At 38.1% G+C, this 19270-nt stretch overlaps 1 protein-coding gene and 1 pseudogene across 1 annotated transcript; both read right to left on the bottom strand.

Moving 5' to 3' along the window:
* On the bottom strand, nt 691-1647 carry LOC102185824 (olfactory receptor-like protein OLF4). Its single transcript, XM_005701325.2, has one exon. It carries the CDS (start codon nt 1645-1647, stop codon nt 691-693), a length of 957 nt encoding a protein of 318 aa, XP_005701382.1.
* Nucleotides 8842-18853, bottom strand: LOC102185552 (annotated as a pseudogene).

Raw genomic sequence — 19270 nt, 5'->3', positions numbered from 1 at the left:
TTATTTCAGGTAACTATATTAAAAATTGGTACATTAAGTTTCCTCTCCAGATAAGCAGGAAAAGATGAAAAGTGTGCTTGTTTGCGCTAAACATGTCACCTTGAATCACATGACTGAATAGGCATTTCAGTCCTCCAGTGAGCCATCCTTTGGTCATGTATATATTTTGATATACAAAGTTCACTCTGAACAACATAGTAGTGAAGGGCACTGACCTTCTGTGCAGTAAAAAATCTAAATATAATTTTATAGTCAGCTCTCTGTATCCACAGCTCCATATCTGAATGTTCAATGTAACCAATTAAAAGTTATTTAAAATACCTTAGTTGTCAACTTTACTTTAAACAAAAATGAGTAATGAAACTAATAACTATTGTTTAGAAAAATAAGAGAAAAATTACTTGTAATGACATGTCATTTGAGAATAAATTTTTCTTAAGAAACTCAGTCTTCTCATGAAGTACATGAGTATTTCCAAATATTGCTTATCCAAATGTAGGAAAATTTTGAAGTAAAGTACAAATAAAAAGCCTATGTATCAGGTTGAAGAGTAAGCTTAATAAATCAATACATGGAATTATTTTAATGAAAATTCCAGGGAACAATGAAAAGAAGCAAATTTGATTCTGCAATGATCAAAGAATCACAATTTCTGATTCTGAGGCTTTGAGTCATGCCATCAAGGTTACTTCATTTCCCCCAGCAGAGTTGGCCTTTTCTACCTAGTATTTCATAGAATCTCTTCAAAGCCCCCTTTATGTCTTTATTCCTTAGACTGTAGATAAAGGGGTTCAGCATGGGTGTGACCACTGTGTACATCACTGAAGCTGCTGCACCTGATCTTGAACTGTGGGGAGCAGCAGGGTTAAGGTGCACTCCTAGGACAGAACAATAAAACAAAAAGACAACAGAGAGGTGAGATGCACAGGTGGAAAATGCTTTATACTTTCCCTCAGCTGATGAGATTCCACATATGCAAGAAACTATTTTAGAGTAAGAGTAAAGTATCCCAGCAAAAGGACCACCACCCAGCAAGGTAGCTGCAAAATACAATACCATGTCATTAAGAAAGGTGTCAGAACAGGCAAGTTGTAAGACTTGATTGAGTTCACAGAAAAAGTGGGGTATTTTGAAGTCTGCACAGAAGGACAATCGCAACACCATTAACTTCTGTAACAAGGAGTACATGACACCCATGATCCAAGATATCAGAACCAGGAGACTGCAGAGTCGGGGGCTCATGATGACCATATAGTGCAGTGGGTGACAGATGGCCACAAACCGGTCATAGGCCATCACAGCCAGGAGAAAGTCATCTAAACTTGCGAAGAGTATGTAAAAGTACATCTGGATGATGCAGCCTTCAAAGGTGATCAATTTGTTCTGTGTCTGGATATTCCACAGCATCTTTGGGACAGTGGTGGAAGTGAAGCTAATGTCTACAAAGGACAGGTTGGAGAGGAAGAAGTACATGGGGGTGTGGAGGTGGGAGTCTGAGATGGTGGCCAGGATGATAAGCAAGTTTCCAAACACAGTGATCAGGTACATGGACAGAAAAAGTCCAAATACGAGGGGCTGCAGCTCAGGTCCCTCTGAAAATTCCATGAGAAGAAATTCTGAAACTTCTGAAATATTTTGTGGTTCCATGCCTTGTAGGTAACTACCAAGATATAGAATAGTAACTGATTACCTTTTAGACAAGCAAGCACTAGCAACCTAGCATGCATGCATGTTCAGTCACTTCCGTCATGTCCGACTCTTTGCAATTCCATGGACTGTGGCCTGCAAGGCTCCTCTGTCCATGGAATTCTCCTGGCAAGAATATTGGAGTGGATTGTCATTTCCTTCTCCAAGGGATCTTCCCCATGCAGGGATCTAACCCGTATCTTTTACATCTCCTTCACTGGCAGGCAAGTTGTTTACCATTAGTGTCAACCTAACATAAATGCTCTTACTTACATTTCAGTCAAGACATTAACTTCAATAGGTATCAATAGGGGGTGAGGCAAAGTCCTTCCTCATTTTTCTTATATGGCATCTTTTCTTTGTTATTCATGTTCTTTGAGCTTTGATCGCTCCTTTATAGGTTCAGTGGGCACACTACTTCTGGTTCTGTTCTTTTACCAGCATTCAAAACCCTCCCTAGACCATACTCTATAAATCATGTATATGCTTTGATTATTCATCCTCCTACACTGAATAACTTTTTTCATATGATTTTCTCATTTGTCACGCATATATTTATTTTACTATAAAATTTCAGTTCAGTCGCTCAGTCATGTGCGACTCTTTGTGACCCCATGGACTGCAGCATGCCAGGCCTCCCTGTCCATCACCAACTCCCAGAATATACTCAAACTCATGTCCATTGAATCGGTGATGCCATCCAACCATTTCATCCTCTGCTGTCCCCTTCTCCTCCTGCCTTCAATCTTTCCCAGCATCAGGGTCTTTTCAAATGAGTCAGTTCTTCATATCAGGTGGCCAAAGTATTGGAGTTTCAGCTTCAGCATCAATCCTTCCAATAAATATTAAGGATTGATTTTCTTTAGGATGGACTGGTTGGATCTCCTTGCAGTCCAAGGGACTCTCAAGGGTCTTCTCCTACACTACAGTTCAAAAGCATCAATTCTTTGATGCTCAGCTTTCTTGGCAGTCCAACTCTCACATTCATACATGATGACTAGAAAAACGATAGCTTTGACTAGATGGACCTTTGTTGTCAAAATAATGTCCCTGCTTTTTAATATGCTGTCTAGTTTGGTCATAACTTTTCTTCCAAGGAGCGAGTGTCTTTTAATTTCATGGCAACAGTCACCATCTGCAGTGGTTTTGGAGACCAAAAGAATAAAGTCTGTTACTGTTTGCATTGTTTCCCCATCTATTTGCCATGAAATGATGAGACCAGATGCCATGATCTTAGTTCTCTTAGGCTTAGTTTTAAGCCAACTTTTTCACTCTCTTCTTTCATTTTCATCAAGAGGCTCTTTAGTTCTTCACTTTCTGCCATAAATGTGGTCATCTGCATACTGTACTCAGGCTTCAACTGTATATACCACCATCAAATGAGCGGGGGATGCACCTGCATACCTCACTTTGTTTTTCCCCAATGTATGTGAATATTTGTGTACTTATTTACAAGCACAGGGGCTTCCCCAGTGAGTCAGCAGTAAAGAATTAGCCAGCAATGCAGGAGACACAGTAGATGCATGTTCAGTCCCTGGGTGGGGAAGATGGGCAACCCACTCTAGTATTCTGGAGAATCCCATGGACAGAGGAGCCTGGTGGGCTACAGTCCATGGGGTCACAGAGAGTCACACATAATGAAGAGACTAAGCATGCCTGCATACACATTTAAGAAAATGGAAAGTCATTAAATGAAAATTAGTGGCAAAACTACAGAAATATACTAGTATATATTATTTAATATGCAGTATGTCTTTAACGTAGCCAATATTTTGCAATGTAAATGGGGAATAATCTATAAAAATATTGAATCACTATGCTGTACACCTGAAGTTAATATAATTTGCTAAATCAATTATATTTCAATTAAAAGCAATGACGACAATCAACATAAAACCAGTTAAATAGGGAGATTTCATACAATTGTATTAAGCAAAACTAAATGGAACATCAAAAACTGATGGAAACATGATATACAATAGCAGTAACTGAACAAGAGCAGTATGCATTAATAATTATTTTAGCCAAGACTTTCACTTAAGTGATTATAACATATAATGTATCTAGAACTTTTTGGCACATAGCAGTTGCTCCATTATTATTTGTTGAATGATTAAGAATTAGATCATATAAGATATGAACATTTAATACATAAGAAAGTTGCATTTCAATTGAGCTGGGAAAAACTGAATTGTTGAATAAAAGCTGGAATAAATGACTGTTTTTCTGGAAGGAAATAAATAGCTTTTTTGTTTTTAATCTAACACAGCTTTAAAAAATCAGGGTAAACTGTCCATTTCAGATGAACATACAACAAATTCATGTAAAATCTGCACTTAGAAAACTAAAATAATTAAAGCTATAAATTCAGAAAAAAAAAAAGAATATAGAGGGCTTTTCTGGTGGTCCAGTGACTGAGACTCTGTGAACCTATGGACTATAGCCCACCAGGTTCCTCTGTTCATGGAATTTTTCAGGCAAGGTTACTGGAGTGGGTTGCCATTCACTTCTCCAGGGGATATTCCCAACCCAGTGATCAAACTCAAGTCTCATATACATACATATTTTTTTTAAAGAATGATACATTAAACTCTATGAAACAGAAAATTTTTGATCAAAAATACTTAGGAAAAATGAATCTAGAAAAATATACAAATGAACCTGCTTGCAAGGCAGAAACAGAGACAGACATCGAGAGAACAAACATATGGAAACTAAGGGAAAGTGGGATAAGATGAATTGGGAGATTGAGACTGACATATATATATATCTATCTATATATATATATATATATATATATATAAACACAAAAAAGAAGAGTATTCTCTAATTTTCCTAGAAAAAATGTGAAGTGTGGTACATTGGGGAAACAACTTGAAAAGAACTGTAAACATTTAGAAACAGATATTCTCTAATTCAGGGTTCCTCAGTCTCTGCACTACTGGATATTCTGAGCCAGGTCATTCTCTGTAGTGGTATCTTTCCTGAATATTCTAGGATATTCCTTGCCCATCGGCTACCTCATCCCAGTGTGATAGTGAAAAAAGTCTATGGGTGAAGTTCAATTTGTCCCCTGGGGAAATTAATCATCCTTGGTTGAGAAGCACAGTTTTAGGTAAATAATATCAAATATTTGTAAATCTGTGCTATAATAGTAATTTGTTGAAAAATAATGTGACAGACCCCCATGTATGTGAGTATCATAGCCACACCATGAAGTGTTATACAGACACTAAAATAATGAAGCAGACTTATAATTGGAAGCAAGTTCCTAAAGTATTATTGAGTTTTTAAACGAGAGGAATAAACAGCAGAAAAAAAGACCTCACTAAAACACAAAGAACATTTATGAGGTACACAGGATCATGTTCAAACATTTGTGCAAACATGTGTGAATATGTGTTAAGTGCATAATTTAGAACATGAAGATTTAAAGGAAACTAAGAACTTATAGACAAAAATGTCAGTAAGAATGAAATTAGATTAGTCGGACATGATTGAGCAACTGAACTGAACTGAACTGAGCATGTTTTATAAAAAAGAGTATGCAACAAAATTGAATTAAAATCTCTGGCTAACTTATACAAAGATTAAAAATTATTAATTCAGAGATACCAACATGGGTCATTAATTCAACATTAAAATTGCCAAAGACTTAAAAATGAAATAATATTATAACCAAAGTGCTTTTAAAATATGGGAATGAAACAGTATATAAATTATAATTTAATCTCATATAGAGATAGATGAATTCAAATATGCTCTTCTAATATAATGGTGACATTTAGTCCGAAGGTCAAGATAAATATTTTCCAAATTATGGTGAAAGGTGATGAACTTTTAGAAAAGGATTTAGTCACAAGGCCACATGGAGCATTAAGGAATAGCAGAGATGTGAAAACTCACTGGGAACGTATATTAATATAAAAGATTATTTGTTACCTCTAAGGATTTTTGGTTTTGTTTACAGCAAATAATGACACATGGAGAATATTAAAGTGGCAGCTAAATTAATGTAGTAATAACAATAAAAAGCAATGGAAGGGATATAATGTACAGTACTGTGACTAATAGTTAATAATACTCTATTGCATATTTGAAAGTTGCTAAGAAACAGTAGATCCCAAAAGCTCTCATCACAAAAAAAATTGCAATTGCACTACACATGCTGACAAATGCTAACTAGATTTATTCTGGTGGTCATTTAGCAATATGAACAAAGATTGATTCATTGTGCTGTACAGCACCAACAAATACATTTTATATGTCAACTACAACTTAGATTCTTTTTTAAAACCAATGAAGAGAACACTATGAATGATAGATTTGACCAAAAAATTAATAATAAACTCCTATACAATCCCCACAAATATATCACACGTAACTAAAGAACTGGGGGATTCCCAGGTAGATCACTGGGTAAAGAGTCGGCCTGCAATACAGGAGACAGATTCCAGGATGGGGAAGATCCCCTGGAGGAGAGAATTGCAACACACTCCAGTGTTCTTGCCTGGGAAATTTCATGAACAGAGGAGCCTGGTGGGCTACAGTGCATGGGGTTGCAAAGAGTCAGACATGACTGAAATGACTGAGTACACACACATATAAAAGAACTAAAATAAAATAAAGTAAAATTTAAAAAAAAGATAACAAATAAATAAATAAATTACACCTTAGCGATCATGGGGGGAACAGAAAAGCAATTAAAAAAAAAAAGAACTAAATGGCAAACAGTCTGTTTTGCATAAAGAAACAATTCTTTGTTTCAAAGAACAATATAAAAGGAATAACAGGACACTGGCACCGCTATATAAAACAACAGATTGCTATGGACTTTTTTTTTTAATAAACTCTGAATGGCTAACAAGCCCACATTATATTCAGCCTCACAAAACAGAAAAAGACTCACAGACTTAAGAAACAAACTCACCGTTGCCAGGAGGAAGGGATAGTTAAGGACTTTGGGAAGGTCATGTACACATTGCTATATTTAAAATGGATAACCACTGAAAACCTATTGTATAGCACATGGAACTCTGCTCAATATTATGTGTCAGCCTGGATGGGAGGGGGTTTTGAAGGGGAATGGATAAATGTATATGTATAGGTGAGTCCCTTCACTATTCGTCTGAAACTATCACGATATTGTTAACTGGGCATACCCCAATACAAAATGCTTTTGGTGTTAAAAAAAATAGAAAATAAAATTAAAAAGCAATTGCAAAGTGAAGCTCATTAGCATACCTCTTCTCACCAATGAAATAAAGATTTTTCAATGTAAATGCCCAGAGTTAAGCAAAGACATCCGGGCATGTACATTTCATACTCTGCTATTTCAGGGAAATATTTGCAAGCATTCATTGGTCTAGATCTACCTTCTTCACGTGGAAATATAGTCTAGTGTATACCATCTTACAATTTAAAAAATGGCCTTACTTCTCCATATAACCTACCCTATTTGTCTACTCCTGTTAATTATTGATCTCTGGGGATTTATGATCTACTTTTCATAAAAGTATTTTATGTTTCCCATTTATTCTTTTAATTGAACTCCCACTATTACTATTTAATTGTCAACATAGGCAATTGCATTTTGGAATGCAATGTTCAAGTTTATTTTTGACCATTATAAATAGATACATTAAATTATTAGGAAAGCGAACAAAAGACTGTAGTGATTTCTGTTACCTGTGTATGTTAGATTGCCTTACAGGTGACCTCAGGTACATGTTCTTGGCTTCTCTCCTCACTAATCCTCTCCTGCATTATCTGTGGGGCTCTCAGACTCACCTGCTCGGAAACTTTGAGAGAAGACTTCGGTGTGGAAGTCCAAATTCTACCCTAAATAGCTGATGATGCAGCCCCAACTTGTGTCTAATTACAAGACAACAAGAAGAGATAAAGTATGGGTTTCTCAGTGATATTTAGGTCTGCAAAACAACAACTACATCCTGTCCAACCAAAGCGGCACAGGCTGAGGGACTGCAGCAGAGGATATATTGACAGCTTCCTGTGTCAGCTCATTAGGCATGTTTATCCTCTGTTACTCCATCCTCTAAGTATGTGATTTCCCTTAAGGACATGAGGCTGGACAGAATGGACTCTTTATCCGGCTGATTCTCTGTTCCTAGGAGACTGCATTATAAGTTAGGTGAATTCAGTTTTTATCACTCCTCCTTTAACTTTCCTGCTTCCAAAGCTCTAAGCCTCCCAGGACCTCATCACATCCTTGAGTTCAAATTGTCTCAAAAGTATAATATTGAGAATCTGTCTTGACTGAGTCACATGGGTCTTCAAAGCTTTGATTGGTGGTGGGGGCATAACCCTTGAAACCTCTAAAAATTGCTATTCACTTCATCAAAGACAAGGTAACTTTGTGTATTTTTTAAATATAAAAATTGGGCATTATACTATCTGGATTCGTGATAGCTTTCCAAGCCAGTAAGATATTTCCCAGTTTTATCAGAAGTTATGAGCTATCATTTAGTCCCTCATTATAAAATGCTTGTAATTATAAAACAGATATTTATATGTTGTTATGCACCATAACCAGAGAAGGCAATGGCACCCCACTCCAGTACTCTTGCCTGGAAAATCCCATGGATGGAGGAGCCTGGTGGGCTGCAGTCCACGGGGTCGCTAAGAGTCGGACACGACTGAGCGACTTCACTTTTGCTTTTCACTTTCATGCATTAGAGAAGGAAATGGCAACCCACTCCAGTGTTCTTGCCTGGAGAATCCCAGGGACGGGGGAGCCTGGTGGGCTGCCGTCTATGGGATCGCACAGAGTCGGACACGACTGAAGCGACTCAGCAGCAGCAGCATGCACCATAACAGAACATAACAGGGAAGCCTGGCATGCTGCAGACCATGGGGTTGCAAAGCATGTGTCACAACTTAGACCCTAAACATCAAGAGTGGGGCAGGGTTCACTGAGGCAGGCCATTTTGTATGCTTGTAATAACAAAAACAGCAAAACAGGAGTTAAAGCCAGAGAAACAGATCCAGAGTTGTCAAAATTAACCCTTCCAGGTTACAGGGCTACAGAAGGAGCAAATTTTAATCCACAAGGATGAGAGAATCGCAATAGCCTAATCAGAGACTTTAAGCCATGAAACAGTAGCATGCCATCACCCCCCAAGAAATTTAGCCCTTTTAACATAGCCTTAAGTAGAAACGCTTCACAGCCCGCTTTATATTGTTGTTCCTCAAACTATAGATGAAGGGGTTCAACATAGGTGTGACCACAGTGTGCATCACGGAGGCTATTGCACTTGAATATGAGTTATGGATAGCAGCAGAGCTAAGGTTCAATCCTAGGCTCGTGCAATAAACAAGGAGACAACTGAGAGGTGAGATGCACAGGTGGAAAATGCTTTATACTTCCCCTGAGCAGATGAGATTCTACGTATGCAAGAAACTATTTTAGAGTAAGAGTAAAGGATTCCAGCCAAAGGACCACTACCCAGTAGGAAAGTTGCAAGACAGATCATCATGTTATTAAGAAAAGTATCAGAACTAGCAAGTTGAATCACCTGATAGAGTTTGCAGAAAAAGTGGGGAATTTCCAAATCTGGACAGAAGGACAATCGCAACACCATTAAGTTGTGTAACAAGAAATACATGGCACTCACTACCCAGGGTTCCAGATACAGCAGTACACAGAGCCGAGGGCTCATGATGACCATGTAATGCATGGAGTGGCAGATGGCCACAAACCGGTCATAGGCCATCACAGTCAGCAGGAAGTCATGTAATGTTGCAAAAAGTATATTGTGAAGTAATTAACCTCCAATTAAAATAAATAAATTTATGTTAAAAAATAAAGTAAAGTAAAATAAAGGCAAAATAAATAAATATATTTATATTAAAAAAAATACATCTGGGCAATGCAGCCTTCATAGGTTATGGCTTTGCTCTCAGTCTGAATATTCATCAGCATCTTTGGGATCGTGGTGGAGGTGAGACAGATGTCTACAAAAGACAGGTTGGAGACGAAGAAGTACATGGGGGTGTGGAATTGAGGGTCTGAGCACACAGCCAGGATGACTACCAGGTTTCCAAACACAGTTATCAGGTACATGGAGAGGAAAATCCCAAATATGAGGGGCTGCAGTTCTGGTGCCTCTGAGAATCTGAGAAGAAGAAATTTAAAATGTTGTGTGTTGTTCCTTGGTTCCATGTTCTGGAGTTGACTACCAGGAGAAAGGAAAATAACATAATTACTTTTCACACATATGGACATAAGTCACATATCTGAACTACCACAATATCTACTGTGCCATCAAGAAACTGATTTTACTATTTTGTGTATAGATAAGTTCTCTTTGGGGGTATGTGTACTTAACCACTTCAGCTGTGTCCGACTTTGTGTGAAGACCCCGTGGAATGCAGCCTACGAGGCTCCTCTGTCCATGGTATTCTCCAGGCAAAAATACTGGAGTGGGTTGCCATATCCTCCTCCAGGGGATCTTCCCTACCCAGGGATCTTTATTTTACTTTTTTAATATAAATTTAAATAAATTTATTTATTTTAATTGGAGGTTAATTACTTTACAATATTGTATTGGTTTTGCCATACATCAACATGAATCCGCCACAGGTATACACGTGTTCCCCATCCTGAACCCCCGTCCCTTCTGCCTCCTCGTACCATCCCTCTGGGTCATCCCAGTGCACTAGCTCCAAGCATCCAGTATCATGCATCAAACTTGGACTGGCGATTTGTTTCATATATGATATTATAGATGTTTCAATGCCATTCTCCCAAATCATCCCACCTTCTCCCTCTCCCACAGAGTCCAAAAGCCTGTTCTATACATCTCTGTCTCTTTTGCTGTCTTGCATACAGGGTTATCATTAACATCATTCTCAATTCCATATATATGCATTAGTATACTGTATTGGTGTTTTTCTTTCTGGCTTACTTCACTCTGTATAGTTGGCTCCAGTTTCATCCATCTCATTAGAACTGATTCAGATGTATTCTCTTTAATGGCTGAGTAATATTTCATTGTGTATATGTACCACAGCTTTCTTATCCATTCATCTGCTGATGGACATCTAGGTTGCTTCCATGTCCTGGCTATTATAAACAGTGCTGCGATGAACATTGGGGTACACGTGTCTCTTCCAATTCTGGTTTCCACGGTGTGCATGCCCAGCAGTGGGATTGCTGGGTCATAAGGCAGTTCTATTTCCAGTTTTTTAAGGAATCTACATACTGTTCGCCATAGTGGCTGTACTAGTTTGCATTCCCACCAACAGTGTAAGAGGGTTCCCTTTTCTCCACACCCTCTCCAGCATTTATTGCTTGTAGACTTTCGGATCGCAGCCATTCTGACTGGCAGGAAATAGTACCTCATTGTGGTTTTGATTTGCATTTCTCTGATAATGAGTGATGTTGAGCATCTTTTCATGTGTTTGTCAGCCATCCCTATGTCTTCTTTGGAGAAATGTCTATTTAGTTCTTTGGCCCATTTTTTTATTGCTGACCCAGGGATCTTTAAACCCCAGTCTCTTAAGTCTCCTGCAGGTTCTTTACCACCAGCACCACCTACTATACCCCCAATTTATCTGTGACTGGGGATTTTTGTTCTATTCTCAACATATTTACAGAAAGGTCATATATTCTACACAGCTTTCATGCACTTGAGAAATACATATTGAGTGCCAACATGTTCCAAGCAATAAGTAGAGATGACAAAAACAAATCCCCCACAATTCAAGGATGTTGAGAGATAATGAACAAATAAAGTATTATATAATATGTTAGGTGGAGACAGATGCTATGAAAAAAGAAAACCAGTTATGAAGGAGAGAGTTGTAAGAGGTGTTATTTTGTACTGAGTGTTCAGGTAAGGTAAGCAAACAAGAAGATATTTGAACATTAGCCTTCAAGAAAGAGAGGGAAGAATCTAGTGCTATATCAGGAGAAGGGTGTGCCTGCAGAGGGAACGGCCACTGCAAAGGGTCAGAGGAAGACGCGGGTTCCACACGTTCAAATCCAAAAAGGAAGCCAGCGGGTCAGAGAATAACAAAGAGGGGGAGTGATTAGAGATGGGGTCAGGCATGCTGAGGAGCAAGGTGGCCTCCCTGCTACAGCTGAACCTTCAGTCCACAGAGAATCCCTCCTTACATATTCTTTATTTTCTTGCAAAAATTTCATGTGAATTAATTATGGCAAAACCAATACAATATTGTAAAGTAACTAGCCTCCAATTAAAATAAATAAATTTAAATTAAAAAAATAATTTGAAAATTCCTTTACATGATGCAAAGTATCAAAAGGCCACTTTTAACTATTTCTATAATGATAAAATGCTTTAAATGTTAAGAAAAATAAAGTAGATGACATCCTTCGTACTATCCCATATTTGACTGAATTCTGGCCTCTGTACTATAAGTCCCCTTATATATAAGCCCAAATGCCTCTGCTTGGAGAATTGTTCTCAATCCACAAGGTGTGAATTAACAGGAACTAACAAGAACTCCTGGGCTGTGTAACTCCATGCATTTCTCACCTATAATCAGCATCCTTGGGCCATGAGTTCTCAAGCTGGTCAAATCAGATTATCTTTCTTGTATAGAATGTATAAATGGTACCTAGAAATTCCAGTTCATGAACTTCTAATGGACCAATAAATTTCGGGTTCTTTTTCTACATGGTCACTTTCTTCTCTATATTAAAAAAAAAAAAAACATTTAAGAGTATGAGAAAGAGAGAAGAGAAAAAAAATAGAGAGGAAAGTTAAATGCACATAAGAATATTAGGGGAGAAAATATCCAATAGCCCAAATGTACCCTGAGACAATACAATGAAGAAAGGCCTCCTTGGTTTGGCATCATTCCAAATCCAGTGACATCTCCTTGATGCCCAGGAAAAATAATAAAGCAAAATTTTTCTTTTCCAAGGGCAGAAACAGTGATATCTTTATGATTTGAAAGAACTTGCAGATTGAATATCCTAAAAGAAAAATAAGAAAAAGGAATAAAGTAACAATTCAAAACAGGAAACACAAGACACAACAAAAGTTGGAAATGTTTTATATGAAGCAGCAGATTTCTTTTTTCCTTGAGGCTTATCCTTATTTGTCTAGTCCTGCTGGTAAATATGGGCTTCCCTAATGGCTCAGCAGGTAAAGAACCTGCCTGCAGTGTAGGAGACACAGGAGATGCAGGTTCAGTCTTTGAGTCATGAACATCCCCTGGAGGAGGAAATGGAAACCCACTCCAATATTCTTGCCTGAAAAGTTCCTTGGACAGAGGAGCCTGGTGGACTGTAGTCCAAAGGGTTGCAAAGAGCTTCACATGACTGAACGACTAAGCACGTTAATAAATACAATTCGTAGACTTACTGCCTAATTTTACTGAAAACATTTTATGTCTATCATTTCTTTTTTCTAATTGAACTTCCATTAACACCATTTAATCGTCAGCATCAACACTTGCATTTCCGACTGCAATGTTTAGTTTATTTTTTAGATAATAAATAAATATACACTAAGGTAAGGAAAGCCAGCAAACAACCACAGTGACCTCTCGGCTATGCTACAGTGGTCTTCAGGTGACCTCAGGTACAGGTTCCTGGCTTCCGCACTCTTTCACTCTCTCCTAAAGTGTCTGTTCAGCTCTTGGACTCACCTGCCTGCAGAATCTGAGAGCAAGCTTTCTGCATAGAAGGAAAATGACTGATGATGCAGAACAAAGTTTTGTCCACAAACAAGACAACGGGAAGAAGTCTTCTAACCAGATATAGAGCTCCAAAAGCAAGGATCACATCCTAGTCAAACAGCTATGGCACAGGCTGAGAGACTGCAAGAGAGTGGCTATTTACATCTTCCTATGTCAGCTCATTAAACATGTTTTCCTACTGTGACTCCAATCTATTTAAGTACAGGACTTCCCTTGGAGACACTGGTGTGGGCAGAATGGATTTTTTTCTTTTTCCTGCTGATTCTCTGTTCCTAGGAGACTGCTTTATAAGTTAGGTAAATTCAGTTTTTACTACTCCTCTCCAGTAATTCTCCTGATTCCAAAGCTCTAAGCCTCCTAGGACCTCATCACATTCTTGAGTTCAAATTTTCTCAAAAGTATAATATTGAAGATTTTTCTTAAATAGGTCACATGTGTCTTCAAATCTTTGTTTTGTGGTGGGGACACAATCACCAAAGTTTCTGGAAATAACTATCCTTCTCTTCAAAAAGGGGGATAACTTTTCTCCTTTAGTATAAAATCTTGGGTATTATATTCCCTGGATTCATGATGGTTTTTCCAAGCTAATTGAGAGTTTTCTACTTACATCACAAGTTCAGAGCTGTCTTTTAGTACTCAGTACAAAACATTTGCAATTATAAAAGATATACTGAGCTATTATTATGCCCCATAAACTAGATTATCAGATTATATGTATGTGTGTCTTAGTCGCTCAATCATGTCTGACTCTTTGTGACCCCATGGACTGTAGCTCACCAGGCTCCCCTGTCCATGGGATTTCCCAGGTAAGAATATTTGAGCTGCCATTCCCTTTACAGGGGGTCATCCTGACCCAGGGATTGAACCCAGATCTCCTGCTTACAGGCAGATTTTTTTCCCATCTGAGCCACAAAAGCCCTTGCATATTATAAAGATTGTCAAATTTAATTTTAAAACCAGTGTATTCTATGAAATAGTGCTTTTATGAGCATCATTTTTCATTGTCGAAATAGGACTCAGTGGGATTTCATGTTTTACTCAAAAGTATGAACCACGTAAGGGATGGAGTCTGACTGGAATCCCTCAGTTCTGGAACTCTGGGGCAGTGATTAAATTTGAGAACAGTCCTTGGAATTATTTTACAGTATCTGAAAGGATGCTGCTAATGTTCTATAAACCATGGAACATTAGCAGCATTAGTTGGAGAAGACTCTTGAGAGTCCCTTGGACTCCAAGAAGGTCCAACCAGTCCATCCTAAAGGAAGTCAGTCCTGAATATTCATTGGGAGGACTGATGCTGAAGCTGAAACTCCAATACTTTGTCCACTTTATGCGAAGAACTGACTCATTGGAAAAGATGCTGATGATAGAAAGATTGAAGACAGGAGGAGAAGGGAACAACAGAGGATGAGATGGCTGGATGGTGTCACTGACTCGACGGACATGAGTTTGAGCAAGCTCCAGGAGATGGTAAGGGACAGGGAAGCCTGGTGTGCTGCAGTCCATGGGTCACAAAGAGTCGGACATGACTGAGCGACAGAACTGAACTGAACAGCACCCAATATAAACAATTATCGTGTTACAAATCAATAGTAAGATGGTGAGAATCCCTATCCTAGATCAAAATGTTTCTAAATCCACTGTACATACAAATCACCAAGGTTTCTAGTTCAATGCAAACTCTGATTCACCATGTATCTTGTCAACCCAGGGATCCTATTTCTGACAAGCTCCCAGGTGTTGTTGATGCTGCAGGTCCAGGTCTGTGAATCATGCTTTGGTAGCAAGAAAGTGGTTCTGTGTTGGAGTCAGGTATACACAGTTTTGGGCTTCCCTGGTGGCTCAGACAGTAAATAATCTACCTCCAGTGCTGGAGACTTGTGTTTGATCCCTGGGTCAGGAAGAGCCCCTGCAGGAGGACATGGCAACCCACTCCAGTATTCTTGCCTGGAGAATTTCAATGAGACAGGTGGGCTACAGTTCATGGGGTCACAAAGAATCAGACATGACTGAGTCACTAACACTGTCACTTTCATTAATCAGTTTAATCTTCTTCACCAAAAATCTTTTATATATATAAATTTTGAAAAAGTTTTTCACATGCTTTATAGGTGATTGCACAGAATGTATCATTTTAAACACAGCAACAAATCCTTTACCCTAATGAGAATAGGATGTCTTCCCAAGAACACAAAAATCCACACTTTAGTGAATAGATACAGGGCATGAAAGGGAAATATTTTGCTTAGTAATACAAAGTGTAGTTTAAATTTACTACCTATTGACTTTTTTCCCCTGACTCAAAGGTCATATTAAGTGAATGTATTCAGATGTATTCTTCTGTGTAAACTCCACTTGGAAATCTGTAGTTGGCTAACACTTGCCAGTAATTAGGGTAGGTACTGTGGACACCAGTAAATAAGAGAACAGGATCCTAAAGAGAAGAATAAATCTGAATAACCACCTCTAAAGCAAACTATAGGTTAAAGTCTCCATTGTCAAGAAGAGTAATTAAGGAAATAATTTACATAAGCAAATAAGGCAATAATTAAGGAATGGTATATGCAAAATGAAAACCTTAGTCAGTTTTCCTCTGATATAAAATTACATAAAATACCTTGGCTAGTAAGTTTAGCTTTTTTCCCCACTGTGGTACTATTACTTATAACAATTCTTTCAATAATGCAAGAGAAAAAATATTTGGGATGATATGTATCATTTGAGAAGAAATAATTCTTAAGAAATCCATGTTATCCCATGAAAAAATGGGAATTGTAAATATTGTGAATCAAGTTTGGGAAAATTTTTGAGATGGCAAAACCAATACAATATTGTAAAGTAATTAACCTCCAATTAAAATAAATAAATTTATATTTTTAAAAAATGGACAAAGGGGAAAATTGTTTATAAATCAGACAGAGAAAGAACTTATAAATGTGAGTTACTTAACTGCTATGAAGAATTTGAATAATCAAAAAAATGAAAATTTCAGGGAATAGAGGGAGTGAGAAATTTTTACTTCTACCCTCTGATCAAAAAGTATCAAATTTTGGCTCAAATGCAAAAGTGGGAACTTCTTTAATTCTATGGCTGTTGGTCCTTTTATACCTGCCATTCCAAAGAATATTTTCAAAGCCTTCTTTATGTCTTTGTACCTTAGACTGCAGATCTGAAGGGGTTCAACATGGGTGTGGACACAGTGAACATCGTTGAGGCAAATTCACTTAACTCTGAGCAGAAGGGTTTGTGGAGCAGCAAGGCTGAGATACAAGCAAAGCTCATACAATAAAGCAAGTATACAACTGAGAGGTAAGAGGGACAGGTGAAAAGCACCTCATACTTCTCCCAAGTTGATGGCATCACACGTATAGAGGAAACTTTCTTAGAATATGGATAAAGGATCTCAGGCAAGAGATCACCACTCAGGAATATTACAGTTTCAAAATATATCACCATGTCACTAAGAAAGGTATCACAATTGGCAGATTGGACATCCTGTTTGATTTCACAAGAAAAGTGGAGGATTTCCAAAGTTGTACAGAAGGACAGTTGTGATCCTATTCATCTTTGTAGCCAGGAATACAGGACATTCATGAATTAAAAACCAGAACCAGCAATCCACAGAGCAGAAGGCTCAGGGTTATAGAAGAGTGCCAGGGTTGACGGATGGCCATGGAGTGCTCATAGGCCTTTGTGGTCAGGAAAATGTTGTCCAAATCTACATACAGTGGGTGAATGTATAGTTATAGGTCATGACTTTGCCTTCTTTGGGATGGTGGTTAAGGTGAAACATATCTAAAAGAACAGATTGGACAAGAATGATTACATGGGTGTGCAGCAGTAAGAGTCAGAGACAGTGGCCAGGATGATGAGCAGTTTTTGTCTTTTAATTTATTTGGCTGCACAGGGTCACAGTCGTGGTGTATGAGATCTTCACTGCAACATGTGAGATTTTTAGTTGTGACCTGTGGGATCTAGTTTCCCAATCAGAAATCGAACCTTGAGCCCCTGCATTGGGAGTGTGGAGTCTTGGCCCCTGAACCATCAGGGAAGTCTCAAGATAAGCAGGTTTTCAAACACAGTGATCAGGTACATGGACAGGAAACTCTCAAAATGAGGGACTGCAGTTTTGATTCCTCTGCTATTCGAGAGGAAGAAATTGTGAATTTGGGTATCATTTCCTGGTCCCATGTGGTCCTTACCAGTGTTTGTTGATTTTTGTCTCTTTAACAATAGCCATTCTGACCAGTGAGAAATGTATTTCACTGTGGTTTTGATTTCCAGTTCTCTGAAGATGTCAAACCTCTTTTCATTAGCCTGTTGACCTCTGTATGTATTCCTTGGGAGGGAAAAAGTCTACTGAAGGTCCTTTACCTGATCTTTAATTTGGTTGTTTATGTTTTTAATTAAGTTAGCTGAATTATTTTTTTGAATAGTAGTCCCTTATTGGGTGTATAATGTGCAAATACCTTTTCCCATGAGTAGGTTTCCTTTTAGTTTTGTGGCTGGTTTCCTTCACAGCAGAGCTTTTTTTGTTTGACATAGTTCTGTTTATTTTTACTTTTATTTTTCTTGCCTGGGGAAATATACTCCCCCCCCCCAAATATTTCTAAAACTGAAGTTAAGGTGTTACTGCCTATGTTTTATTCTATGATTTTTAATGTTTTAGACCTCACATTTAAGTCTTTAACCTAGGTCAAGTTTATCTTTGTATGTAATGTGATAGAGTCATTCAATTGCATTCTTTTCCCTGAAGTTGTCGGGTTCAAAAAACATTCTTCTTCATTTTGTGATTGTTACCAATAGTAGCTACAGTGATTTTAATGCTTTTTCCTTTAAGCATTGTACTGTAATTGTTAACAACCTTGTCTGATATATAGTTTCAATTTCTTGATTCTATCTATCACCTTATTCAGTCTTCCAGTACTTTCGTTTTTCATTTTATATAGAAGAGAGCATTTCAATACTGCTTAAAACATAGTTCTGGGTGTTGAACTCCCACAGTTTTTCTTTATCTGTGAGATAATCTTACTTTCTTTCATATCTGAAGAATAACTTTTCTGGATAGAGTATTTTGGTTGACAGTTTTTGTATAACAATATTATAAGTATGATATTTCATTGACCTGATGAGAAATTTGCTCGTAGCCTAATGATACCTTTGTAGGTTGCTTTTTTCTGGCTGCCTATAACATTCTTCTTTGCCATCATCTTTGCTGGGGGAATCCTGAAAATGGTGGCTCTTTTGCTGCATCCAGGGTGACAAAGGTTCAGGGCTACACCATCTGTTCTACCTGGCTCTCTGCGGCTTTTGATGTTGCTGCATCCAGGAGGCCAGGGTCCTGTGCACCACCTCCACTGATGCTACCGGTTCCCTCTGGGTCAATGGGCTCAGCTGCCTCAGCTCTGCGGCTGAGACCAGGATCACTGCCTGTTGTTCTTCCAGTTCCATCTCCTCTAGGTGAAAAATCCATTCACCTTCAGATGGTACAACAGTGTGTATCTCTGGTGCCCTGACATGTTAGGTAGAAAAACTTTGTTTAGTTATGGATGTTTTACTAGTTGTAGATTGAAGAGGTGAGACACAGGGGGCGTCTTCTGCCACCATGATGCTGACATCACCAATGATTAACTATTTTTCCCACAAGTTGCAAGATTAAAATACATACATAAGTGGAGTAGACTATCATATATTAGTGAAGAAAGAATCGCCACATGGCTGCATACAACCTCCTGGATGAGCTTTTGTAGAGCTGTAACATATAAAATTACAAGTAGACTTATGAGGATGTAGACTTATGAGGAGCCCAGAAGAGATCAGAACAATTCAATATTAAATCTCACTTGATAATAAAGGCATTACATTCAAACTTTTACTATTAGGGTGAGTG

This window comes from Capra hircus, chromosome 7 (genome assembly GCF_001704415.2).
Source record: "Capra hircus breed San Clemente chromosome 7, ASM170441v1, whole genome shotgun sequence".
In the NCBI taxonomy this organism is placed as follows: domain Eukaryota; kingdom Metazoa; phylum Chordata; class Mammalia; order Artiodactyla; family Bovidae; genus Capra; species Capra hircus.
Note: the sequence above shows the minus strand (reverse complement) of the source record. Positions and strands in the feature narration are given on the sequence as shown.